Below are 21,903 nucleotides of genomic sequence, written 5' to 3'. Positions count from 1 at the left end.
ACGCCCTTTAAAAGCCGGTAACTCGGATCTTTGTAACTTAATTGTAGCAAGCCACGCCCTGCAAGGCTACTGGGCTTGAAAAGTGGGTTTACGGAATGCTGTTTCTTTACTTTTCATTCATGTGTTAGCCTTCGTAGGACAAGGAAGAGCTGGCTTGTGGGTAGGAATCAATTACGGATATCTATTTATCTATCTAAAACAGAGGTGGACAGTAAAGAAGTACATTTACTTGAGTACTCTACTTAAGTACACTTTTTGAGTATCTGTACTTTACTTGAGTATTATTTTTTCTGGATACTTTTTACTTTAACTTCACTACGTTTGAAAGACAAAGACTCTACTTTTACTCCACTACATTTCTGTTAAGGTCATTGAGTAGAAAGTAGTTACATTAATCATAGGATGATTTTTTTTCACTCTTGTAGCGTCACATGTTGTAAAGTTCAGTGGTTTTCCATAATTTTTTGAACTCAATTGATCAATTGCTGACAAAATGGACGAAGATATGCTTTGTATATTATACACCACCAACGCATTGGTAATGATGTTAGTTAACACACAAAAACGTATGCTGTGTCCAAATTCTCATACTATGTGTCCTAAATAGTATTCAGAAATAGAATTAATATGCCCCAAATCGTAGTATACTGAAAAGAGTATTCCAAAAATTCCTGGATGGTCTACTACTTCCGGTAGAAATTCAAAGTGCAGAACAATGCACACTCTAAGGGGTAATATTACCCACAACGCATTGCACACAGGAGGGAGGAGCCTGGACAATGGTGTAAATGCATATTAAAACGATGTAAATGAATTGTGGAAATATATATAACTCTTTGTTAAAGCAGTGTTGCTGTTGGGTGATTGTACAGCTACAGTTGTGTAGCTGGGTTTTAAAGCAGGCTAGTTTTTTTTTTCTGACCAGTCTTGATTTACAGACCATTTGATTGAAATGTGCATGAGTGGATACACATAGATGTGTACAGGTACATCTCAAAATTTAGAATATAATGAAAAAGGTCAATATTTTTTGTCGCTCAGTTCAGAAAGTGAAACCCATATATCATATAGATTCATTACCCATAGAGTGAAACATTGCAAGCCTTTATTTCTTGAAATTGTGATGATTATGGCTTACAGATAAGGAAAACCCCAACATTCTGTGTCTCAGAGAATTAGAATATTGTGAAAAAGTTCAATATTGGAAAGTCATGGTGTCAAACCCTAATCAGCTAATTACCTCAAAACACCTGCAAAGGTTTCCTGAGCTTTTAAATGGTCTCTCAGTCTGGGTCAGTAGGCTACACAATCATGGGGAAGACTGCTGACTTGACAGTTGTCCAGAAGACAGTCATTGACACCCTCCACAAGGAGGGGAAGCCACAAAAGGTCATTGCTAAAGAAGCTGGTTGTTCACAGAGTGCTGTATCCAAGCTTATTCATAGAAAGTTGAGTGGAAGGAAAAAGTGTGGTAGGAAAAGGTGCACCAGCAAAAGGGATAACCACAGCCTTGAGAGGATTGTCAGGCAAAATCCATTCAAGAATTTGGGGGAGCTTCAGACGAATCCTAGACATGGCCTACAAATGTCGCATTCCTCGTGTCAAGCCACTCCTGAACCAGAGACAACGTCAGAAGTGTCTTACCTGGGCTGTGGAGAAAAAAAACTGGACTGTTGCTCAGTGGTCCAAAGTCCTCTTTACAGATGAAAGTAAGTTTTGCATTTCATTTGCAAATCAATGTCCCAGAGTCTAGAGTAAGAGTGGAGAGGCACAGAATCCATGTTGCTTGAAGTCCAGTGTGAAGTGTCCACAGTCAGTGATGATTTGGGCTGCCATGTCATCTACTGGTGTTGGTCCACAGTCAATGCAGCCATCTACCAGGAAATCTTAGAGCACTTCATGCTTCCTTCTGCTGACAAGCTTTATGGAGATGCTGATTTCATTTTCCAGCAGGTACCATAAGCTGGTTCAATGACCATGGTGTTACTGTGCTTGATTGGCCAGCAAACTCGCCTGACCTGAACCCCACAGAGAATCTATGGGGTCTGTCAAGAGGAAGATGAGAGACACCAGACCCAACAATGCAGATGACCTGAAGTCCGCTATCAAAGCAACCTGGGCTTCCATTACACCTGAGCAGTGCTACAGGCTGATTGCCTCCATGCCATGCTGCATTGATGCAGTAATTCATGCAAAAGGCCCAACCAAGTATTGAGTGCATAGAAATGAACATACTTTTCAGAAGTCTGACATTTCTGTTTCTGTTTTGAAATGTCCTTTTTTATTGATCTTATGTAATATTCTAATTTTCTGAGACACAGAATTTTGGGTTTTCCTTATCTGTAAGCCATAATCATCACAATTTCAAGAAATAAAGGCTTGAAATATTTCACTGTGTGATGAATCTATATAATATATGGGTTTCACTTTCTGAACTGAGTGACAAAAAATATTGACCTTTTTCATGATATTCTAATTTTTTGAGATGTACCTGTACTTTTTTGTTGGGGTGGTAAGAGTGTTAAATTAAAAATGAAAATGATTATACCTGTCTTTTTTGTCAATTCAGTTGTTTAATTTCTATAGGTTTTGTAACATTCTAAAAGCTCTTAATTCCACAGATACTACAAACTGGTCAGTATATTCACTAGGTTGCTACAAAAGGTACCGTAAGTATTGCATACAACAATGCAACAATAATAAAGCAATGCGTTGACATTTACTTTTGATACTTAAGTACTTTTAAAAACAAGTACTTCTGTACTTTTACTTAAGTAAAAATCTGTCTTTACAACTTTTACTTGTAATGGAGTAATGTTTGACCAGTAGTATTTGTACTTTCACTCAAGTAAGGAAGTTGTGTACTTCGTCCACCTCTGATCTAAAATAAGCAAGTTATTTGATTACTAGGGCGGTCAAAATTAACGCGTTAATAAAGCGTAAACGCAAATTCATTTTCACGGCACTAATTTTATTAATGCAGCGCGCATTTTCTGTTCAACCCTTGGCCTTGCCTATATAAAACGATGTCTGATGGTTCTGTCGACAAGACAAGTTATCTGTATTTATTGTTGATGTGAATTAAGTTATCACCACAGCACAAGTTTAAAATATCACTTGAGCTCTCCTGCCCCTCGCCAAAGGGAGATAACACTAGATTGTTTTCAGTGGAGACGGATGGACAACTCCACAAGGATGGGAAGTAATGGGAACCTTTTTCAAATCAAATCTTTTTTTCATGTGTAATAGTCATGAACAAGTTTTTTTTTTTTTTTTATTCTTTATTTCTGAAAACTATTTACAACAGAGCCCAGGATCTGCCCATGTTACATATATAGATACAGATACACATGTACATACATATACATACACCCCATACATCATATATACATACACACACATAGTATAAACATAAACACATCCAGATACATACATAATTAGAGGGATAAGTATATCTCAAGATTTCACTAGGTCTGATAGTATCTCAATAAGGTCCAACCTTATAATATGTACCTTGGCTTGCACTGCTATATAAATGACAAAAAGGGGTCAGACTTTCCTTTCATTTTATATAATAGGTAGGGAGTGGAATATGCCTTACAAATTAGCTTATAATGAGTCATTTGGTGAGCTGGGTTTTTTGAGGTAGCAAAACAGTTCCCCCAGACTGTATCCCAATTGATCACAATGTTAAGTTCCCTCTCCCAAAAGCCCTCAGTAGGAATGTTTGAGTATTGTTGTACCACAAGTGATTTATAAATTCTGCTCACAGTGCCTCTAGAATCCATATTATAGTCTGTCCAGTTTATCATAGGATGAGAAGATATTTTAGTCGACCATGGTACGCCATAAGTTTTCAATGCAGATCTTAATCTCGGGTATAAGAAAAAGGAGAATCCTGGCAAGGAAAATTCATCTTTTAAGATTTAACATGATTTGAGTCCGTATAGATCTTTTAACGTGTAAATGCCACATTCAACCCAGGATTTGGAAACGAACGGGTTATTACCAGTACAAATATTATTATTGTGCCAGATGGGGGTAGAATCACTATAGGGATCTGAAACTCCCATCATTTTTTCTGCCATTTTCCAAATTTTAATAGAGTGGCTTATGATTGGACCAAACTTTTCCAGAATTTTCTTGGATATTCCTGTAAAGAGTAGATCTTGCAGACGTATTGGATAAATAATATTCCTTTCCAAAGCTTCCCATGGCACAGGGGAGTCAACATCCATCCAAATCCTACGTGCTCTCATTTGGTACGCTAAATAAAAGGACCAAAAATCTGGCAGAGATAAGCCACCATGAGGCAAATTTTTTTGCTGTTGTGTTGAGCGCTTTAAAGTAGCCCATAGGTGGTCCTAGAGGTAACACTGAAAATAAAAAAACCCAACCTTGGGAGTATATTCATCTTAATAGTGGCTATCCTGCCATGAAACGCCAAGCAGAGTGGAGACCAACAGAGAAGGTTACTTGTAATCTTATCAAGAAGAAACTGATATTTCCATTTGGAGATGCGGGGTCATGAAGCAGCTAAATTAAGGGGCATAAGTGTGGATTTGCTCCAATTAATTTTATAACCGGAGAGTTTACCAAATGTATTGAATAGTTTTAAGCATTCATTGACCAACTCTGTGATTTTGGATATATATAACAAAACATCATCGGCATAGAGTGATGAACAAGTTATTTGAAAAACATGTCTATGTTCTTTATGCTCTATATTTAAGGTGGTTTCAGTAATAAATGTACACTTTGCATCTTTAGGAGAAGTGATCTGCCCTGTTGTGTGAATGTAAACAGGCTTGTGTAAGTAAATAGCTCAGTGCAAAGAAAGAAGTAATGGGACCTGGGGGTTTTTCTGTGTTCTTTTTTTTTCCATGTTTAAGAGAACAAGTTCTTTGAAAAATATCTATGACCTTTGCAAAATGTCTAGTCTTCATGATCTATGTTGAGTACGGTTTCACTAATAATAAACAACATACATTTCAATATTTGTCCGTGCCCATGTTGTTTAGGGTATTAAAAACATTTCGAACGGACAAAAATGTGCAATTAAGTTGCGATTAATCACGAGTTAACTCATGACACTCGTGCGATTAATCGCGATTGACAGCCCAATTGATTACATATAGTCTTTTTTTTAATACATACATCTTCCTTTTTTTTTTCTTTGTCCCCTATGTCTGCCTTTGGATTCTCACTTCGTCCAGCGAAATCCTCTAATCACCCTGCATATCCTCCAATCACATATCAGTATGCAAATGAAGATGCTAATTAGGTCCCTCTCTCTCGCGGTCTCATATATGCCGCGCGCAAACTTACGCGGGAGCGCGCGCTGCGTCGTCTTCGGAGCAAACTCTCTCTCGTGCACTTCAATGGGAGCGAAAAGGAAGCTCGTGTGCTGGCTGCAGTGGCTCACCGTCTGCACGCTCTTGTTCCTCGTGGGATTTATCATAGGTAAGGGTATGCAAGTTGTTTGTCTGAGGTGAGAGAGAGACATTTTTCTCTCACTTCCAGAGGCTTCTGAAGCGCGAGGCAAAAATAACGGTGTCGGATTCGGTGGGCTCAGCTGGGTGGGCTCACGAGCCCCGGTGTAGAAGGCGCGTGAACCGGAGGTTTTTATATGTTTACAATAATGTTGCAGTGTGTCTGTGTACGCGTGGTCCTTTAACCTCAATTAGATCGTTATCTGATCATTTAAATGCAGAAAAATTAATCGAATTACGAAAGTTTTATTTATTTGTTTATTTTTATTTATAGGCTGCCACTTAAACATGATGAAACAGTTATATATTTTCTATGTTTAGGCTAGCAGTAAAATGTTTGAAACAAGTTTAGTTTCATTTATTAGATTACACTTTTTGCTAGATAATAATTTATACTAATATTCATCATGTTATTAGATGAAAGAGAGAGAAATCATGAGAGAGAGAGAGAGAGAGAGAGAGAGGATGACTGAAAAAGTGTAGAGACATCCCAGTGTAGAGAAGACCCAGACATCCTAAGGGACTAAAGCGCCGCTGCACTTCCTACATGCTGGGTTCCTATATTCCAGCATGCTGTGTATATATACAGGATAGAGAAGGATGGAATATTTCAGAATGCTGTAATAAATTATGCAGTGTCTATTATACTTGTTCAGCTGAAATGAAACAGCAGTCACAGCAGATGGACTCTGATCTTTTGACCCTTGAACTCGGGTGCTGTGATGCACATCTATGTGAAAGTTGCAACATCAGGAGTAAAGACGTCTTCAGAAGACGGTCCAGCGATTTTAAACTGTCTTTTCGTCTTAGGCTGGTTTGCGAGACCTGCTGATAAACCCGCTGAAAAGAAAAATGAATTCCTGCAGGAGTTCTTGGACGAAATCCATGCAGGAAACATCAAACAGCATCTCAGGTACACACACACGCACATCCACACACACTTTAAGTAACTTGGATAAAGTAGATCAGCCAATCAGCTGCCTTCTTTTTGCCAAAAACAGGAAGTTCACCCGTTTGCCCCACTTGGCAGGAACGGAGCAGAACCTGCGATTGGCCGAGCAGATTCAGGAGGAGTGGCTAAAGTTCGGGCTGGACTCGGCCAAGCTGGTGTGGTACGATGTCCTGCTCTCGTACCCCAACGTGACCAGGCCGAACTTTATCTCTGTAGTGGACCAGCATGGAAACGAGGTACAGTCTGCACTGTAGATCACCAAGTCCCTGACATCTCTCCTAATACACTCAGGCTTCCGGTTCTGATCCTTTCATGTTGTTATGATGGAATTGAGAGAATTCTGCTCTACATACAAGTCTTTTTATTTAGTGATGTAACATCGGAGGTCTGAGTTCTGCATCACATGTCCTCTAGAGGTGTACATTAGCTTTGAGGTTAGAACTGCAGCAAACTACAGAACGGTAATTATTGTAATTATGAAGCAGCAGACGTGGATACACATGACTTCATGATGATGATGATGCTGAAAGTTCAAGTGTGTAATTGGTGTAGTTCATGTAAAAAAACAGCTTTTCTCCTGGAACCTTTTGTCTTGGGTTTCTACTGTGAATTCAAAAAACATGCACACACATGCATATACACACGCATACGTATACATGCACACATACGCATACATACACACACGCATGCATACATGCACACACATGCGCGCATACACACACACATACACACACGCATGCATACATGCATACACACACATGCATACATACACACACACACGCATACACACACACAAAAACAGGAAGTTACTTTGCACTGGTTTTCCTTTTCCTCACAGATCGGTCAGCAGAACTGCAGTGAGCATGTTCACTCAGCGTTTTGTTTTTTTTTTGTTTTTGTTTTTTTAACACAGCACCGCCTGATCAGGTGTGTGTTTGTGTGTGTGTGTGTGCTGTGAGTTTATCATTAATGATGTCACGAGGCAGTGTGCACTCCACTGCATGACCTCAGTGCCCCTTAATCTGTGCCATAAATGCGTTAAACCACAGAGCTGTTGAATTCTCGAATCTGATTGGTCAGGGGGTGTTGAGTAATTCTCCACAACAGCAGTTACTCAGCATTAACGATGTGTTTACACACACACACAGGTCATTAAGTTGTCTCTGGCTGAACCGGTACCTGAGGGTTACGAGAACGTGAGTGACCTCGTTCCTCCATACAACGCCTTCTCTGCACAGGGACAACCAGAGGTAATGATACACACTCGGCTGGTCCGGTCTCACATCATGGGCAGTGGTGGATATGTGGCTCTTTTACCCACGCGTCGTAAAACATATTCACAAAATAGAGTACATCTGTCTAGCTGTTACTGGAATATATTAGCTAACAAATGTAACACTAGCAAAAAGTGCCCTAAAAACTAACATGCAACAAACTATTCAGGAGGATAAAAAGATAGATGATTCTCTGAACCTCGTGATTGCTATTTTGTTTGCTCGCTAGCTGGTTAGCTAAAATTACACTGAAGTAGGTTTATCTAAACCAGTTATTGTAAAGTAAGTAACAAACTATTAAATAAAACCAAGTACATTATAAGCTAGCATTAAACAATGTGGTGATTAGTGCAGTGGCTAGCTCAACGCTGCCTCCAGTGAAGTCTTTTTGTCAGAAAAGCTGACAGTTTGGAAATGTGACATTGTACTGTTAGCTAAAGGTGTTGCCTTGATACTTTTCCTCCACTCATTTCTGTTCACACGAGTGAGATACACTATATTGGTTTTGGGACACTTCTCTGAATCATTGGATTCAGGTCTTGTGTTTCAGGGGTTGGGCTCGGCCCCTTAGTTCCAGTGAAAGGAACTCTTAATGCGTCAGCATACCAACACATCTTGGACAATTTCATGATCCTGACTTTGTGGGAATAGTTTGGGGATGACCCCTTCCTGTTCCAACATGACTGCACACCAGTGCACAAAGCAAGGTCCATAAAGACATGGATGAGTGAGTTTGGTGTGGAGGAACTGGATCTCAACCTGATAGAACACCTTTGGGATAATTTAGAGCGGAGACTGTGAGCCAGACCTAAATTGGAAAGTCTGTCTTTAAATGCACATGCACACTCTTCTGGGAAGGCAGACATCAGTGCCTGACCTCACAAATGCGCTTCTAGGGACTTCCAGTTAGGCGTGATATGGAGTAGCATTTACGGAGGGTCCTGCAGAATTCCACTAAATATCAGTGTTTATGCACATTAGTGCCTATTATCGAGAATCTATATTAAAACTTATTTGGTCGGGTTGACTTTTCCTTGCTCTGGATAAGTAAAATGAAAACTAGAGACAATAAACTCGGTAACGAACAGACAATGCAACAGCGGCCTGCTACCGTTAGCCCATCCATGGCAGAGAGTGATTCAGCTACCCCCGAGGAGCGGACCGTGCTCGAGATGACCTCGGACGACACTCGGCGTCTTAAAGTTGAAATTCTGTCATCGCTGCGTAACGAACTGGCAGAAATATTTCGTTTGGAGCTACGGTCCATGCTGGGTGACGACTTATCGACCATTAAGAGTGAACTTCAGGCCGTGAAAGCGGAGTTTTCTAATAGTATTGTTTCAGTGCAAATGGACAACTGAAAAGTACGGTGAAGGATATGGAACAGTCAATTTCTACTTGTTCTGATGATATCACCATGCTGGAGGACAAGGTGGACTCTCTCTTGGCCACTGTGGCAAAATTGGAAGATAAGTGTGAAGTCCTGGAAGCCAGATCTCGACGAACATAAGGATTATAGGAATTCCGGAAGACAATCCCTGTACTAGCTGTCTGTCAATATTAAGGACTTTCTTGAGTAATTCAAAGACATTATAGTTGACAGATCACATCACGCGCTGCAGCCCAAGCCCAAGCCGGGGGAGCGTCCACGAGCTGTTGTGGCAAGATTGCATTATCACTCAGACTATACTGTGGTTCTGCATCGTGTGTGGGAGGTGAGGCAGTTTTAAAGTTGGCGATATGAAAATAACCATCTTTCCCAATCTCACTGCAAAAACTGTTCGAACTCGATCTGCCTTCAATGATGTCCGTCAGCAACTGCGGAGGATTCCGGGGGTGAAATTTGGATTTCTTCATCCAGCCAAGCTGCGTGTTACTTAAGATGGAGTGGAGAAATAGTTTAGCTCGCCAGACTTGGCTAAAGAATATGTCAGTTCTTTACTGTCTCACCAGACAGAAGCAAATGTTTCTTGAATATTTGAGCATGTAAGTAGGGTGAAATAGCTTCTTGACACTACGCTCTAAGTTTTGTATGATAGGTTATTATGGCCCAGACTCTGTTCGTGTTGTTTAAAGGGTGTTAGTGTGTTACAAAAGACATTTTAAATATGCTCAGTGTCTGGACATAAGTCAGTCTTTGTCATGGTTTCTTGATTGGGCCTACTGTTGTAATGTTTGAGATATTGTGCATTTTTGTTATTGCTAATGATTGGGACATTCTGCAGGTTTCCATCCTTTCTTGGTTTTCTAATCGTGAGAGTGAGGTGTATGGGTTGGCTCCAATTGGAGTTTGCACATAGTATCACATTGTTTGTGGATGTGGATATTGGATGAGCTTGTTTGTTTGCTTGTTTGTTTTTGTTTTTTTGTTTTGTTTTTATTTTGCTTTGTTTTGCAGGTATGCTTACATGTTTGTATATTTTTTCCAGTGGATTAGTAGAGTAAATGGCTAACTTTTCTGGTTCTTTGCCTAATCCAGTCTATTCCACAATTAGATTTTTAACTTGGAACGTTAAAGGCGTGGGTAATCCCATTAAAATGTTTTTTCTCAAACTAGAAAAGATTAGATGTTCTGGGAAGAGTAGCTTCTTGAAGAAATGGCAATCTTTTATCTCATATTATAAGAATATCTCAAATCTCTGCCTTCTGTTTAGTTTAGTTTAGTTTGTTTGTTTATTTATTTATTTTTTACTTATTCCACCCGATTTAATTATTTAGTTCGTTTATTTCTTTTTGTTTTAATGATTGGGGTGTAATTGTTAATTCTTAATTGATTGTATGTGATGCTTTTTTGTTGTTGTTTTCAAGTCTGTATTGTTAAAAATGGATATTTGCTTAAAACTTATTTCAGTAATAATGATTGATTACACAATAAAAAAGTTTGAATCTACAAACGTGCTTCTAGAGGAATGGTCAAAAATTCCCATAAACACACTCCTAAACCTTGAGGAAAGCCTTCTCAGAAGAGTTGAAGCTGTTATAGCTGTAAAGGGCGGGCCAACTCCATATTACATTCATGTGCATGTAAAGGCAGACGTCCCAGTTTTAGACTGGCTCACAATCTCTGATCTAATTCTGTTCTATCAGGTTGAGATCAAGTTCCTCCACACCAGACTTGCTCATCCATGTCTTTATCCACGTCGGGAGTTGTTTTTTTGTTTTGTTTTTATTTTGCTTTGTTTTGCAGGTATGCTTACATGTTTGTATATTTTTTCCAGTGGATTAGTAGAGTAAATGGCTAACTTTTCTGGTTCTTTGCCTAATCCAGTCTATTCCACAATTAGATTTTTAACTTGGAACGTTAAAGGCGTGGGTAATCCCATTAAAATATCAAAGATTTTTTCACATTTGAAGAGGCTAAATGCTGATATTGTTTTTTTGCAGGAGACACATTTAAGAAGTGTTAAGCTGAAATGCCCCTGGGTCAGTGAAGTCTTTCACTCAAATTTCAATTCGAGAGCTAGAGGGGTTGCAATATTTAGTTAACAAGAGGGTTCAGTTTACTTATACTAAGGTAATAGCAGATAAAAATGGAAGATACTTGATTGTTGTTGGCTCGCTGTTACAAAAACCTGTGCTTCTTGTTAATGTCTATGCACCGAACTTTGATGATCCTGGGAATGATGAATAGATTATTTGGGATTCTACCCTCACTGAATAGCCACTCATTGATATTCGCTGGGGATCTTAACTGTGTAATGGATCCGGTTATGGATCGCTCTAGCTCTCAGTTAAGGGCTTTGTCATCAATGTCGAGGTCAATTGCAGAGTTTGTCCTGCAATGGTTGTGTTGACCCTTGGAGATTCTATAACTCTCAAGCTAAGGTATTTTCCTTTTTTTCCTCAAGTTCATCAGTCGTATTCCCGCATTGATTATTTTTTTATAGATAGCTTATTACTTCCTAAAGTAACATCGGCTTCATACCACACTATTGTTGTTTCTGATCATGCCCCTCTCAACGGTGATATGCAGTTGTCTGTACAACCTCCATATTCTTCATCGTGGAGGTTTAATTCTCTGCTTTAGTCTGATGATAAATTTATAGATTTTATTTCAACATCAATTGATGACTTTATGGCTACAAACCAGGATGGTGCGGTTTCTTATTCCTTACTGTGGGAGACACTTACCTCCGGGGGCAGATTATTTCTTATTCTGCAAACTTAAATAGACATCGCACTGCAATAGTACGTGAGCTTACTTCTGCTATTTTCCACCTTGACCAACAGCTGGCCAACTCCCTTTCACAAGTCCAGTTTAAACAGCGTATGGATCTGCAGGCTGAACTTGATATCATTCTGACAACTGATGCTGAACGGCTCCTGTTGCATACTCGTAGTTCTTACTATGAATATGGTGATAAAGCTAGTCGGCTCTTGGCACATCAGTTAAGACGCCAGGCAGGTAGTCGCTTGATTCTGCAGATTCAAGGTTCATCAGGTAATTTGTTTATTCTTATATCTTCATCTGAATCTCCATCGGACTCCTATGACTTGACTTGCTTCTTGAAGGTTTTAAATGTCACCGCAATAGATACGACTGCTGCTGCAGATCTTGAAGCCCCTTTAGATATAGAAGAAATTAAACAAGCAATTAAAATGATGCAATGTAATAAAGCACCCGGGCCTGATGGCTTTCCAGTTGTTTTTTAAGAAGTATCAAAGTAAATTGTCCCCTTTACTTTTGGATGTGTACATTGAATCCTACCAGAGACACTCAAACAAGCATCTGTAATTCTGCTCTTAAAGAAGGATAAGGATCCCAAGTCTTGTAGCTCTTACAGACCTCTGTATTTACAGAATGTAGATGCCAAGATTTTGGCCAAAGTGTTGGCTTTTCGCCTGGAAAACATACTTCCAAAGATCATATCTGAGGAGCAAACAGGTTTTATTAGGGGGAGACAGTTATATTTTAATGTTCGGAGTCTTCTAAATGTAATTCATTCCAAACACTCTGCTGTAACACCTGAGGTTGTGATTACATTCGATGCTGAGAAAGCATTTGACCGAGTGGAGTCGGAATATCTTTTCGCAGTGCTTCAAAAAATTTGGGTTTAGGAACAATTTTATCTCTTGGATGTGCCTTTTATATGCTTCTCCCCAGGCAAGCATACACACCAATAACATAAGATCCAGCTACTTTAATCTGGGACGGGGAACACGGCAGGGGTGTCCACTTTTCCCATTGCTGTTTGCAGTGGCCATTGAACCATTGTCGATCGCTTTGAGGTAGTCATCTCGGTTCCGTGGTTCGAGCAGGCATTGAAATTAAATTGTAACTCAGAAGAGTGAGTGCTTCCCTGTTAATGCATTGGCTTTGGGACTTTTACAGACAGACATTCCAGTTAAAATAAGTAAAACAGGATTTAGGTACCTTGGCATTAATATTACTAGATCCCTGCCCTCTCTGTTATCTGCAAATTTTTCTCCTTTGTCGGAGCAAACTAAGTCCGACTTTCAGAGATGGAGCAATCTATTTTTATCATTGACTGGTCAAATTAATGCAGTAAAAATTAATATCCTACCTAAATTTCCCTTTGTTTTTCAGTGCATTCCTTTATTTCTTCCTAAGCTTTTCTTTAAATCTATTGACCAGATTGTTACCCACTTTCTGTTGGGGGGTAAAGTACCCAGAATTCGGAAATCATTACTTCATAGATGTCGGCTTAGTGGTGGGCTAGCGCTTCCCAATTTTATGTTCTACTATTGGTAAGCAAATGTTCATAAATTAACATTTTGGCTCAGTTCATCCACTGCACTATGGTGCAGATTGGAGGCAAGTTCATGTATATCTACCTCTTTATTGGCATTGCTTACTTCACCCCTATCTTGTAAAGTTACTTCCTTAACGCATAACCCAGTAGTCATATCCACCCTTCGGATCTGGGTGCAATTCAGGCGACACTTCAAATTTATCTCTGCCTCATTATTAATGCCGCTACAGGAGAATCACATGTTTCCACCATCTATTACTGATCCTGTTTTTAAGAAATGGCATGGAAAAGGCATCAGATGCTTTCAAGACCTATATAAAGAAGGTACCTTTTGCAGTTATGTACAGTTGTCTTCTGAACTGGGGCTGCCTGATTCCCACCTGTTCTGGTTTTTACAAGTTAGACATTGTGCTGCCACTGTTTCCTAACTACCCCTCTTCACCTCCTATACAAGAATGGGAAGAATGTTTGAAGTTTAACCCCCATCACAAGTCACAGATTTCAAGAATTTATGGTCGGCTATTATCTTTAGATGGGAGTGCTATTGATAAAATTAAGAGCCTGGAAGGGTGAGCTTGGAAAGAATTTTGAAGAGGAATGGTGGGCTGCTGCATTGGATAGAATACGTTCTAGTACAATACGTGCTCGTGTGAGCCTTATACAATTTAAAATACTACATAGAATCCATTTCCGGTTCAAGGCCCGGTTATCTGAACTATATTCTACTATAGAGGACAGATGTGACAGATGTCAAGCATCTCGGTGCAATTTGAGTCATATGTTCTTTACTTGTTCTAAACTGCAAACTTACTGGGTTAATTACTTTACAGTGATGTCCGAGGTGCTCAGGGTCAGTATCGATGTTTGCCCTGCTATCGCAATTTTTGGGGTTCCAAGGGTCTGGTCTCAGTTTAGTTCCAAACAATTGGATGTTTTGGCTTTTACGTCTTTAATAGCTAGGCATCGTATTCTAATCCACTGGAAATCTGATAAGCCTCCTCCTAGATACCATGTTTTTTCTCAAACTAGAAAAGATTAGATGTTCTGGGAAGAGTAGCTTCTTGAAGAAATGGCAATCTTTTATCTCATATTATAAGAATATCTCAAATCTCTGCCTTCTGTTTAGTTTAGTTTGTTTGTTTATTTATTTATTTATTTTTTACTTATTCCACCCGATTTAATTATTTAGTTCGTTTATTTCTTTTTGTTTTAATGATTGGGGTGTAATTGTTAATTCTTAATTGATTGTATGTGATGCTTTTTTGTTGTTGTTTTCAAGTCTGTATTGTTAAAAATGGATATTTGCTTAAAACTTATTTCAGTAATAATGATTGATTACACAATAAAAAAGTTTGAATCTACAAACGTGCTTCTAGAGGAATGGTCAAAAATTCCCATAAACACACTCCTAAACCTTGAGGAAAGCCTTCTCAGAAGAGTTGAAGCTGTTATAGCTGTAAAGGGCGGGCCAACTCCATATTACATTCATGTGCATGTAAAGGCAGACGTCCCAGTTTTAGACTGGCTCACAATCTCTGATCTAATTCTGTTCTATCAGGTTGAGATCAAGTTCCTCCACACCAGACTTGCTCATCCATGTCTTTATCCACGTCGGGAGCATGAAATTGTCCAAAATGTCTTGGTATGCTGAAGCATTAAGAGTTCCTTTCACTGGAACTAGGGGGCCCTGAGCCCAACCCCTGAAACATAACACCTGAATTCATTGATTTGGAGAGATGTCTCAAAGTAGATTAGCATACATTCTAAACCTGTATACTCGTGTGTGTGTGTGTGTGTGTGTGTGTGTGTGTGTGTGTGTGTGTGTGTGTGTGTGTGTGTGTGTGTGCGCGCGTGCGTGTGTCCTCAGGGCGAGTTGGTGTACGTGAACTATGGCAGGACAGAGGATTTCTTCAAGCTGCAGCGGGAGATGGGCATCAACTGCACGGGCAAAATCGTCATCGCCCGATATGGCAAAATCTTCAGAGGAAACAAGGTGAGAGAATCAGGTTGTGTTCCAATCCGTGCTGCCTCTGACTTCCTTCATTCCCTTGTTCACTTCGCTCGGTTACTTTACTGTAGCGTAATTACTGTCTGTCATGACTAGACTGTTATTAAGGGCTAATGTGTGCTGTATATACAGTAGTCTGCATCTCTAAGTGTACTGACAAGTGTGTATTTGTGTGTGTTAGGTAAAAAATGCCATGTTAGCCGGTGCCAAAGGTATCATATTATACTCGGACCCGGCGGATTACTGCGCCGACGGTGTGGAGCCTTACCCCGAGGGATGGAACCTCCCGGGAGGCGGCGCACAACGGGGCAATGTCCTGAACCTGAATGGAGCCGGAGACCCCTTAACCCCCGGCTACCCTGCTAAAGGTGCACTAATTCATCTTTCATGCTCTTTAAGACTCTTATTTTTATTAATTTATATACAGTATTTGGAGTTTGTTCCTGATTTAATTTGTAAATATGAACGTTTTTTTCCTCTATAGAGTACACTTACAGGTTGAGTCTAGGAAAGGGGGTGGGGCTTCCCAAAATTCCAGTACATCCTATTGGCTACAGTGATGCTGTTCATCTGCTGAAGTGAGTCAAACTCGATCAGATTCAGCTAATCAGGGCTGTAGGAGTAAGTTATGATGTCGCTTCCTCACTTCTTTTAGGAATATGGGCGGAGCCTTTCCGCCCCCTGATTGGAAAGGAGCTCTGAATGTGTCGTATCGCATCGGACCCGGATTTGATGGTGACTTCACACAGAAGTAAGACCGAGGAATCGCTGGGTCCCATATACAACAATCATCTTCCTCTTCCTCTTCACAGCCACTAATGATAACACTCGTGTTTGTTTTCAGTAAAGTACGCATGAACGTGCACAGCTATAATCAGGTGACCCGCATCTATAATGTGATTGGCCGAATCAGAGGAGCTGAGGAGCCAGGTTTACGCACATACACACACACAACACACAGCTACAGTTATCATCATACAAACACACACACAGCTACAGTTATCATCATACACACACACACACACAGCTACAGTTATCATCATACACAAACACACACACAGCTACAGTTATCATCATACACACACACACACAGCTACAGTTATCATCATACACACACACACACAGCTACAGTTATCATACACAAGCACACACACACAGCTACAGTTATCATCATACACAAGCACACACACACACACACAGCTATAGTTATCATCATACACAAACAAACACACACAGCTACAGTTATCATCATACACAAACAAACACACACAGCTACAGTTATCATCATACAAACACACACACAGCTACAGTTATCATCATACAAACACACACACAGCTACAGTCATCATACACAAACACACACAGCTACAGTCATCATCACACAAACACACACAGAGCTACAGTCGTCATCATACACAAACACACACAGCTACAGTCGTCATCATACAAACGCACACACACAGCTACAGTCGTCATCATACAAACGCACACACACAGCTACAGTCGTCATCATACAAACGCACACACACAGCTACAGTCGTCATCATACAAACGCACACACACACAGCTACAGTCGTCATCATACAAACACACACACAGCTACAGTCGTCATCATACAAACACACACACAGCTACAGTCGTCATCATACAAGCGCGCACACACAGCTACAGTCGTCATCATACAAGCGCGCACACACAGCTACAGTCGTCATCATACAAGCGCGCACACACAGCTACAGTCGTCATCATACAAGCGCGCACACACAGCTACAGTCGTCATCATACAAGCGCGCACACACAGCTACAGTCGTCATCATACAAACACACACACACAGCTACAGTCGTCATCATACAAACACACACACACAGCTACAGTCGTCATCATACAAACACACACACACACAGCTACAGTCGTCATCATACAAACACACACACACACAGCTACAGTCGTCATCATACAAACACACAGCTACAGTCGTCATCATACAAACACACAGCTACAGTCGTCATCATACAAACACACAGCTACAGTCGTCATCATACAAACACACAGCTACAGTCGTCATCATACAAACACACAGCTACAGTCGTCATCATACAAACACACAGCTACAGTCGTCATCATACACACACACAGCTACAGTCGTCATCATACACACACACAGCTACAGTCGTCATCATACACACACACAGCTACAGTCGTCATCATACACACACACAGCTACAGTCGTCATCATACACACACACAGCTACAGTCGTCATCATACACACACACAGCTACAGTCGTCATCATACACACACACAGCTACAGTCGTCATCATACACACACACAGCTACAGTCGTCATCATACACACACACAGCTACAGTCGTCATCATACACACACACAGCTACAGTCGTCATCATACACACACACAGCTACAGTCGTCATCATACACACACATAATAATAATAATTTTTATTGCCACACATCACAAATTACACTAACATGCTGTCATATACTGATAACTGACTGATTTGTCTGTGTGTGTGTGTGTAGATCGGTATGTTATTTTAGGTGGTCATCGTGATGCCTGGGTGTTCGGGGGAATTGATCCTGTGAGTGGAGCTGCAGCAACACACGAGACTGTCAGAGCAGCTGGAAAACTCCTGCAGAAAGGTAACACATACACACACACTCTCTAACACACTATATTTCCACTATAGGCCCATGAACTTATATTGCATTTCCGCTCCAGATATTACAAGGTGTGTGTGTGTGTGTGTGTGTGTGTGTGTCAGGCTGGCGGCCCAGACGCACTTTGATCTTTGCTAGTTGGGATGCTGAAGAGTTCGGCCTGCTGGGATCCACAGAGTGGGCAGAGGTGAGAGAGAGAGAGAGCAAGAGAGACAAATGATGGTGGGTGCTGATTAGTGTATGAGTGTGTAACTCTGTGTGTGTGTCTAGGAAAATGCTAAAATGCTCCAGCAGAGAGCTGTAGCATATATCAACGCAGACTCCGCTATTGAGGGTGAGACCCACACACACACACACACACACACACACACACAGAAACTGCAGAAATGTTTAGAACTGACTGTGTGTGTGTGTGTCTAGGCATGTACACACTGAGAATAGACTGCACTCCATCTCTCCATACACTGGTGTATGACATCACAAAACAGGTAGGTATTTCATTTTCTTCCAGCAATTATAAGGCCAGAAACCATAGCTAGTAAAGTTATGCAAAAGTTTTAGCACCTCTTCTCTGTGGCTCAGTGTCTGTGGCCTAAATCAAACCTGGTTTTAAGCTTTCCCCAAGTGGGGATCAGTTTGTTCTGGGACACGGGTTTAGTAGGCTAATGCTAGGCAGCGTTGTTTGTGCAGGTGATGAGTCCAGAGGCAGGGGAAGAGGGAATGACTCTGTATGACAGCTGGCACAAACGAGACAACTGGACTGATAATCGGGACGCACCCCGGTGAGAGCTAAGCCCCGCCCCTTCTGCTCTTGTTCACATACAGATACACAAAACATCAGCATGGGGAGGGGTTAACACACAATAATGAGTAACTGAAGGCTTGTGTCTGTGTGTGTGTGTGTGTGTGTGTGTGTGTGTGTGTGTGTGTGTGTGTGCGCAGGATCAGTAAGCTCGGCTCAGGCAGCGATTTTGAAGCGTACTTTATCAGACTGGGAATTGCATCTGGGCGAGCAAGATACACCAAAAACAGAGTAAGAGAGAGTGTGTATGTGTGTTTCTTGCATACACATATTGTGTTTGTGTGTGTGTGTATGTACCGTGCATACACTTATTGTGTGTGTGTCTTGCATACACTTATGGTGTGTGTGTGTGTGTGTGTGTGTGTGTGTGTATGTGTCTTGCATATACTTATATTGTGTGTGTGTGTGTGTGTGTCTTGCATATACTTATATTGTGTGTGTGTGTATGTGTCTTGCATATACTTATAGTGTGTGTGTGTCTAGCATCCACTTATTGTGTTTGTGTCTTGCATATACTTATATTGTGTGTGTGTGTGTGTGTGTGTCTAGCATCCACTTATTGTGTGTGTGTGTGTGTGTGTATGTGTCTTGCATATACTTATATTGTGTGTGTGTGTGTCTAGCATCCACTTATTGTGTGTGTGTGTGTATGTGTCTTGCATATACTTATATTGTGTGTGTGTGTGTGTGTGTGTCTAGCATCCACTTATTGTGTGTGTGTGTGTGTATGTGTCTTGCATATACTTATATTGTGTGTGTGTGTGTGTGTGTGTCTAGCATCCACTTATTGTGTGTGTGTGTGTGTATGTGTCTTGCATATACTTATATTGTGTGTGTGTGTGTGTGTGTGTCTAGCATCCACTTATTGTGTTTGTGTGTGTGTGTGGTACCACAGAAGACAGAGCGGTACAGCAGTTATCCTGTCTACCACAGCGTGTATGAGACATTCGAGCTGGTTGAACGTTTCTATGACCCCACCTTCCGGCGTATGGAGGCGGTGACACGTGTACGAGGGGGTTTGGCTTTCCGCTTAGCTGACGCCCCTTTACTACCTCTGGACTGTAAGGAGTATGCGCTCGCTCTCTCTCAGTATGCACACGCCATCCTCCAGCTCGCACAGAAACACCCACAGGAGATGGAGCGCTACGCTGTGACGTTCGGTGAGACGCACACACACACACACACACAGACTAAAAGCGTTGAAGATCATTCCTGCTCTTCACTCTTATTCCCAGTTTTAAGCTCACCTCCTCGTTTGTCCTTGCTTTCTAAAAGCATCCCTTCTCCTCTCGCTCGTCCAGGGTGAGTAAGTGAAGAGACGGGGATGTTGCATGGAAATAGTTGCTCCCTTTTTGTCTGCCTCTGAATGAGACACACCCACTTGGAATCTCTTCCAAACACATGAACTGTTTGATGCAGCTAAAAGCCAGGCTTAAGCAGAATCCCAAACTTTCTTTTTACGGGAATCCCAAAAAGCTGAATAGGAAACTCTGGTGTGTGTGTGTGTGTGTGTTTTTTGCAGATGCTCTGTTTTCAGCAGTGGACAATTTCACTTACGCAGCCCAGGAGTTTCATCAGCGCCTGAACACACTTGACACAACCAAGTAAAATAAACACACACACACACACACACACACACACACACACACACAAAGGTCAGTCACATTCCAACACATTCTCCATCTGTCTCTGTATCTCTCTTTTTCTCCATCTGTCTGTCACATGCTTTTTATATTTCTCTATTTTTCTCTCTCTCAGTTCTCTGTCAGTACGGATGGTCAATGATCAGCTGATGTATCTGGAGCGGGCTTTTATTGATCCTCTCGGCCTCCCTGGTCGACCCTTCTACAGGTAAACACGTCTCACTTTGTGATGTCATCAACACGAGCACAAGGCTTGAGGAATGAAGCCTTTACTTCACAGAAAAGGGGTCATGACAGACATCAGTGGAAAGGACGTGAACCCGGGCGGTGTTTCAGCTCGCTGTAGTGTACAGATAGAAGGGAGGGAACATAAAATGAGATGAAGACAGGTTTTGTTTTTTCTATGTTCGTTATGTGTATTTTATTTAATTCTGCCTCAGAAAGAGCTCCCTCTAGTGGATGAGGATGAAAGATAATCAGAGTAGCGGTCAGGTGTTTACACTCCACTGTTTTCTGTTGCATTTTTTTTTTTAACACAAAGAATGAAGGAGAAGGAAGGCAACATGGATCTGATCGAAACAGAGCCGCAACCTGATGTGGAAAAGTGAAGGTGTGAAAGTTTGTATCGTCGTGTTTTCTCTCCTGTTCTCTGCAGGCACGTGGTGTTCGCTCCCAGCAGCCACAACAAGTATGCGGGGGAGTCATTCCCGGGGATTTATGACGCTCTGTTTGACATCGGGAATGCCGGCGAGCCTGAGCCAGCCTGGAGTGAGGTGAAGAGACAGATCAGCGTCGCAGCTTTCACAGTCAATGCCGCCGCCGATACACTCCGCCCCGTCGCCTGAGCTAAACATGATCTTAGCTTACACTAGATTTTCTCCCAGGAATATGACCGGAGATGCTGTCTGCCCTCTTCTACCCTCACACATACACACAGGATAGAGATAACACCAGGACACATAATCACAACCACACCCACTCCAGTTCTGTTCTTTGGAGGAAAAAAGACATAACAGGATATAATTCACACAGTAATAAAAGACCTTTGGGGTATTTTAAAGAGAATAGTAGAGCAATACAAACCAAATCCTCTCAACAATTATTCATCCAGAAATCTGAGAGACACCAGGATCCTTCATACCTAGGAGTCATCAGAAATAAAGGAGGACTTTATTACCTAAAAAAAATATATATGATTAATAAGATTTGAATCCCAGTAATGAACAGTGTACTAACTTTGTAGTAGAGTTTCTGATATCGTTTCTATCCACAGGAACGCCACTGAATCGAGATGTTGCTTGAATATACACTTCACTATGCATAACATTATGGCCACCTAATA

At 41.1% G+C, this 21,903-nt stretch overlaps 1 protein-coding gene across 2 annotated transcripts; it reads left to right on the top strand.

Annotated features, from left to right (window-relative positions):
• Positions 1-64: 64 nt before the first annotated feature.
• On the top strand, positions 65-21,785 carry naalad2 (N-acetylated alpha-linked acidic dipeptidase 2). Of its 2 annotated transcripts, XM_058413173.1 has the most exons (20): positions 65-160; positions 5,217-5,463; positions 6,303-6,405; positions 6,494-6,680; positions 7,593-7,694; positions 15,300-15,425; positions 15,622-15,808; positions 15,925-16,018; positions 16,096-16,191; positions 16,285-16,370; positions 17,979-18,098; positions 18,221-18,303; positions 18,387-18,450; positions 18,537-18,604; positions 18,807-18,898; positions 19,059-19,149; positions 19,814-20,078; positions 20,441-20,522; positions 20,677-20,769; positions 21,217-21,785. In XM_058413173.1, exons 2-20 carry the CDS (start codon positions 5,262-5,264, stop codon positions 21,404-21,406), a joined length of 2,331 nt encoding a protein of 776 aa, XP_058269156.1. In that variant the 5' UTR covers positions 65-160; positions 5,217-5,261; the 3' UTR covers positions 21,407-21,785. The 2 variants fall into 2 exon arrangements, with proteins under 2 accessions (XP_058269156.1, XP_058269157.1); XM_058413174.1 differs by lacking the exon at positions 7,593-7,694.
• Positions 21,786-21,903: the final 118 nt, after the last annotated feature.

This window comes from Hemibagrus wyckioides, linkage group LG17, assembly GCF_019097595.1.
Source record: "Hemibagrus wyckioides isolate EC202008001 linkage group LG17, SWU_Hwy_1.0, whole genome shotgun sequence".
Classification (NCBI taxonomy): Eukaryota; Metazoa; Chordata; class Actinopteri; order Siluriformes; family Bagridae; genus Hemibagrus; species Hemibagrus wyckioides.
The sequence above is the reverse complement of the archived record's forward strand: the minus strand, read 5'-3'. Positions and strand labels throughout refer to the sequence as shown.

Excerpts from the sequence above, each read along its gene's own strand:
- naalad2 (XM_058413173.1), top strand. The coding sequence starts at position 5,262 with ATGCAAATGAAGATGCTAATTAGGTCCCTCTCTCTCGCGGTCTCATAT. Across the intron at positions 6,681-7,592 it reads TGGACCAGCATGGAAACGAG|GTCATTAAGTTGTCTCTGGC; the intron begins GTACAGTCTGCA and ends ACACACACACAG. Across the intron at positions 19,150-19,813 it reads CAAGATACACCAAAAACAGA|AAGACAGAGCGGTACAGCAG; the intron begins GTAAGAGAGAGT and ends GTGGTACCACAG.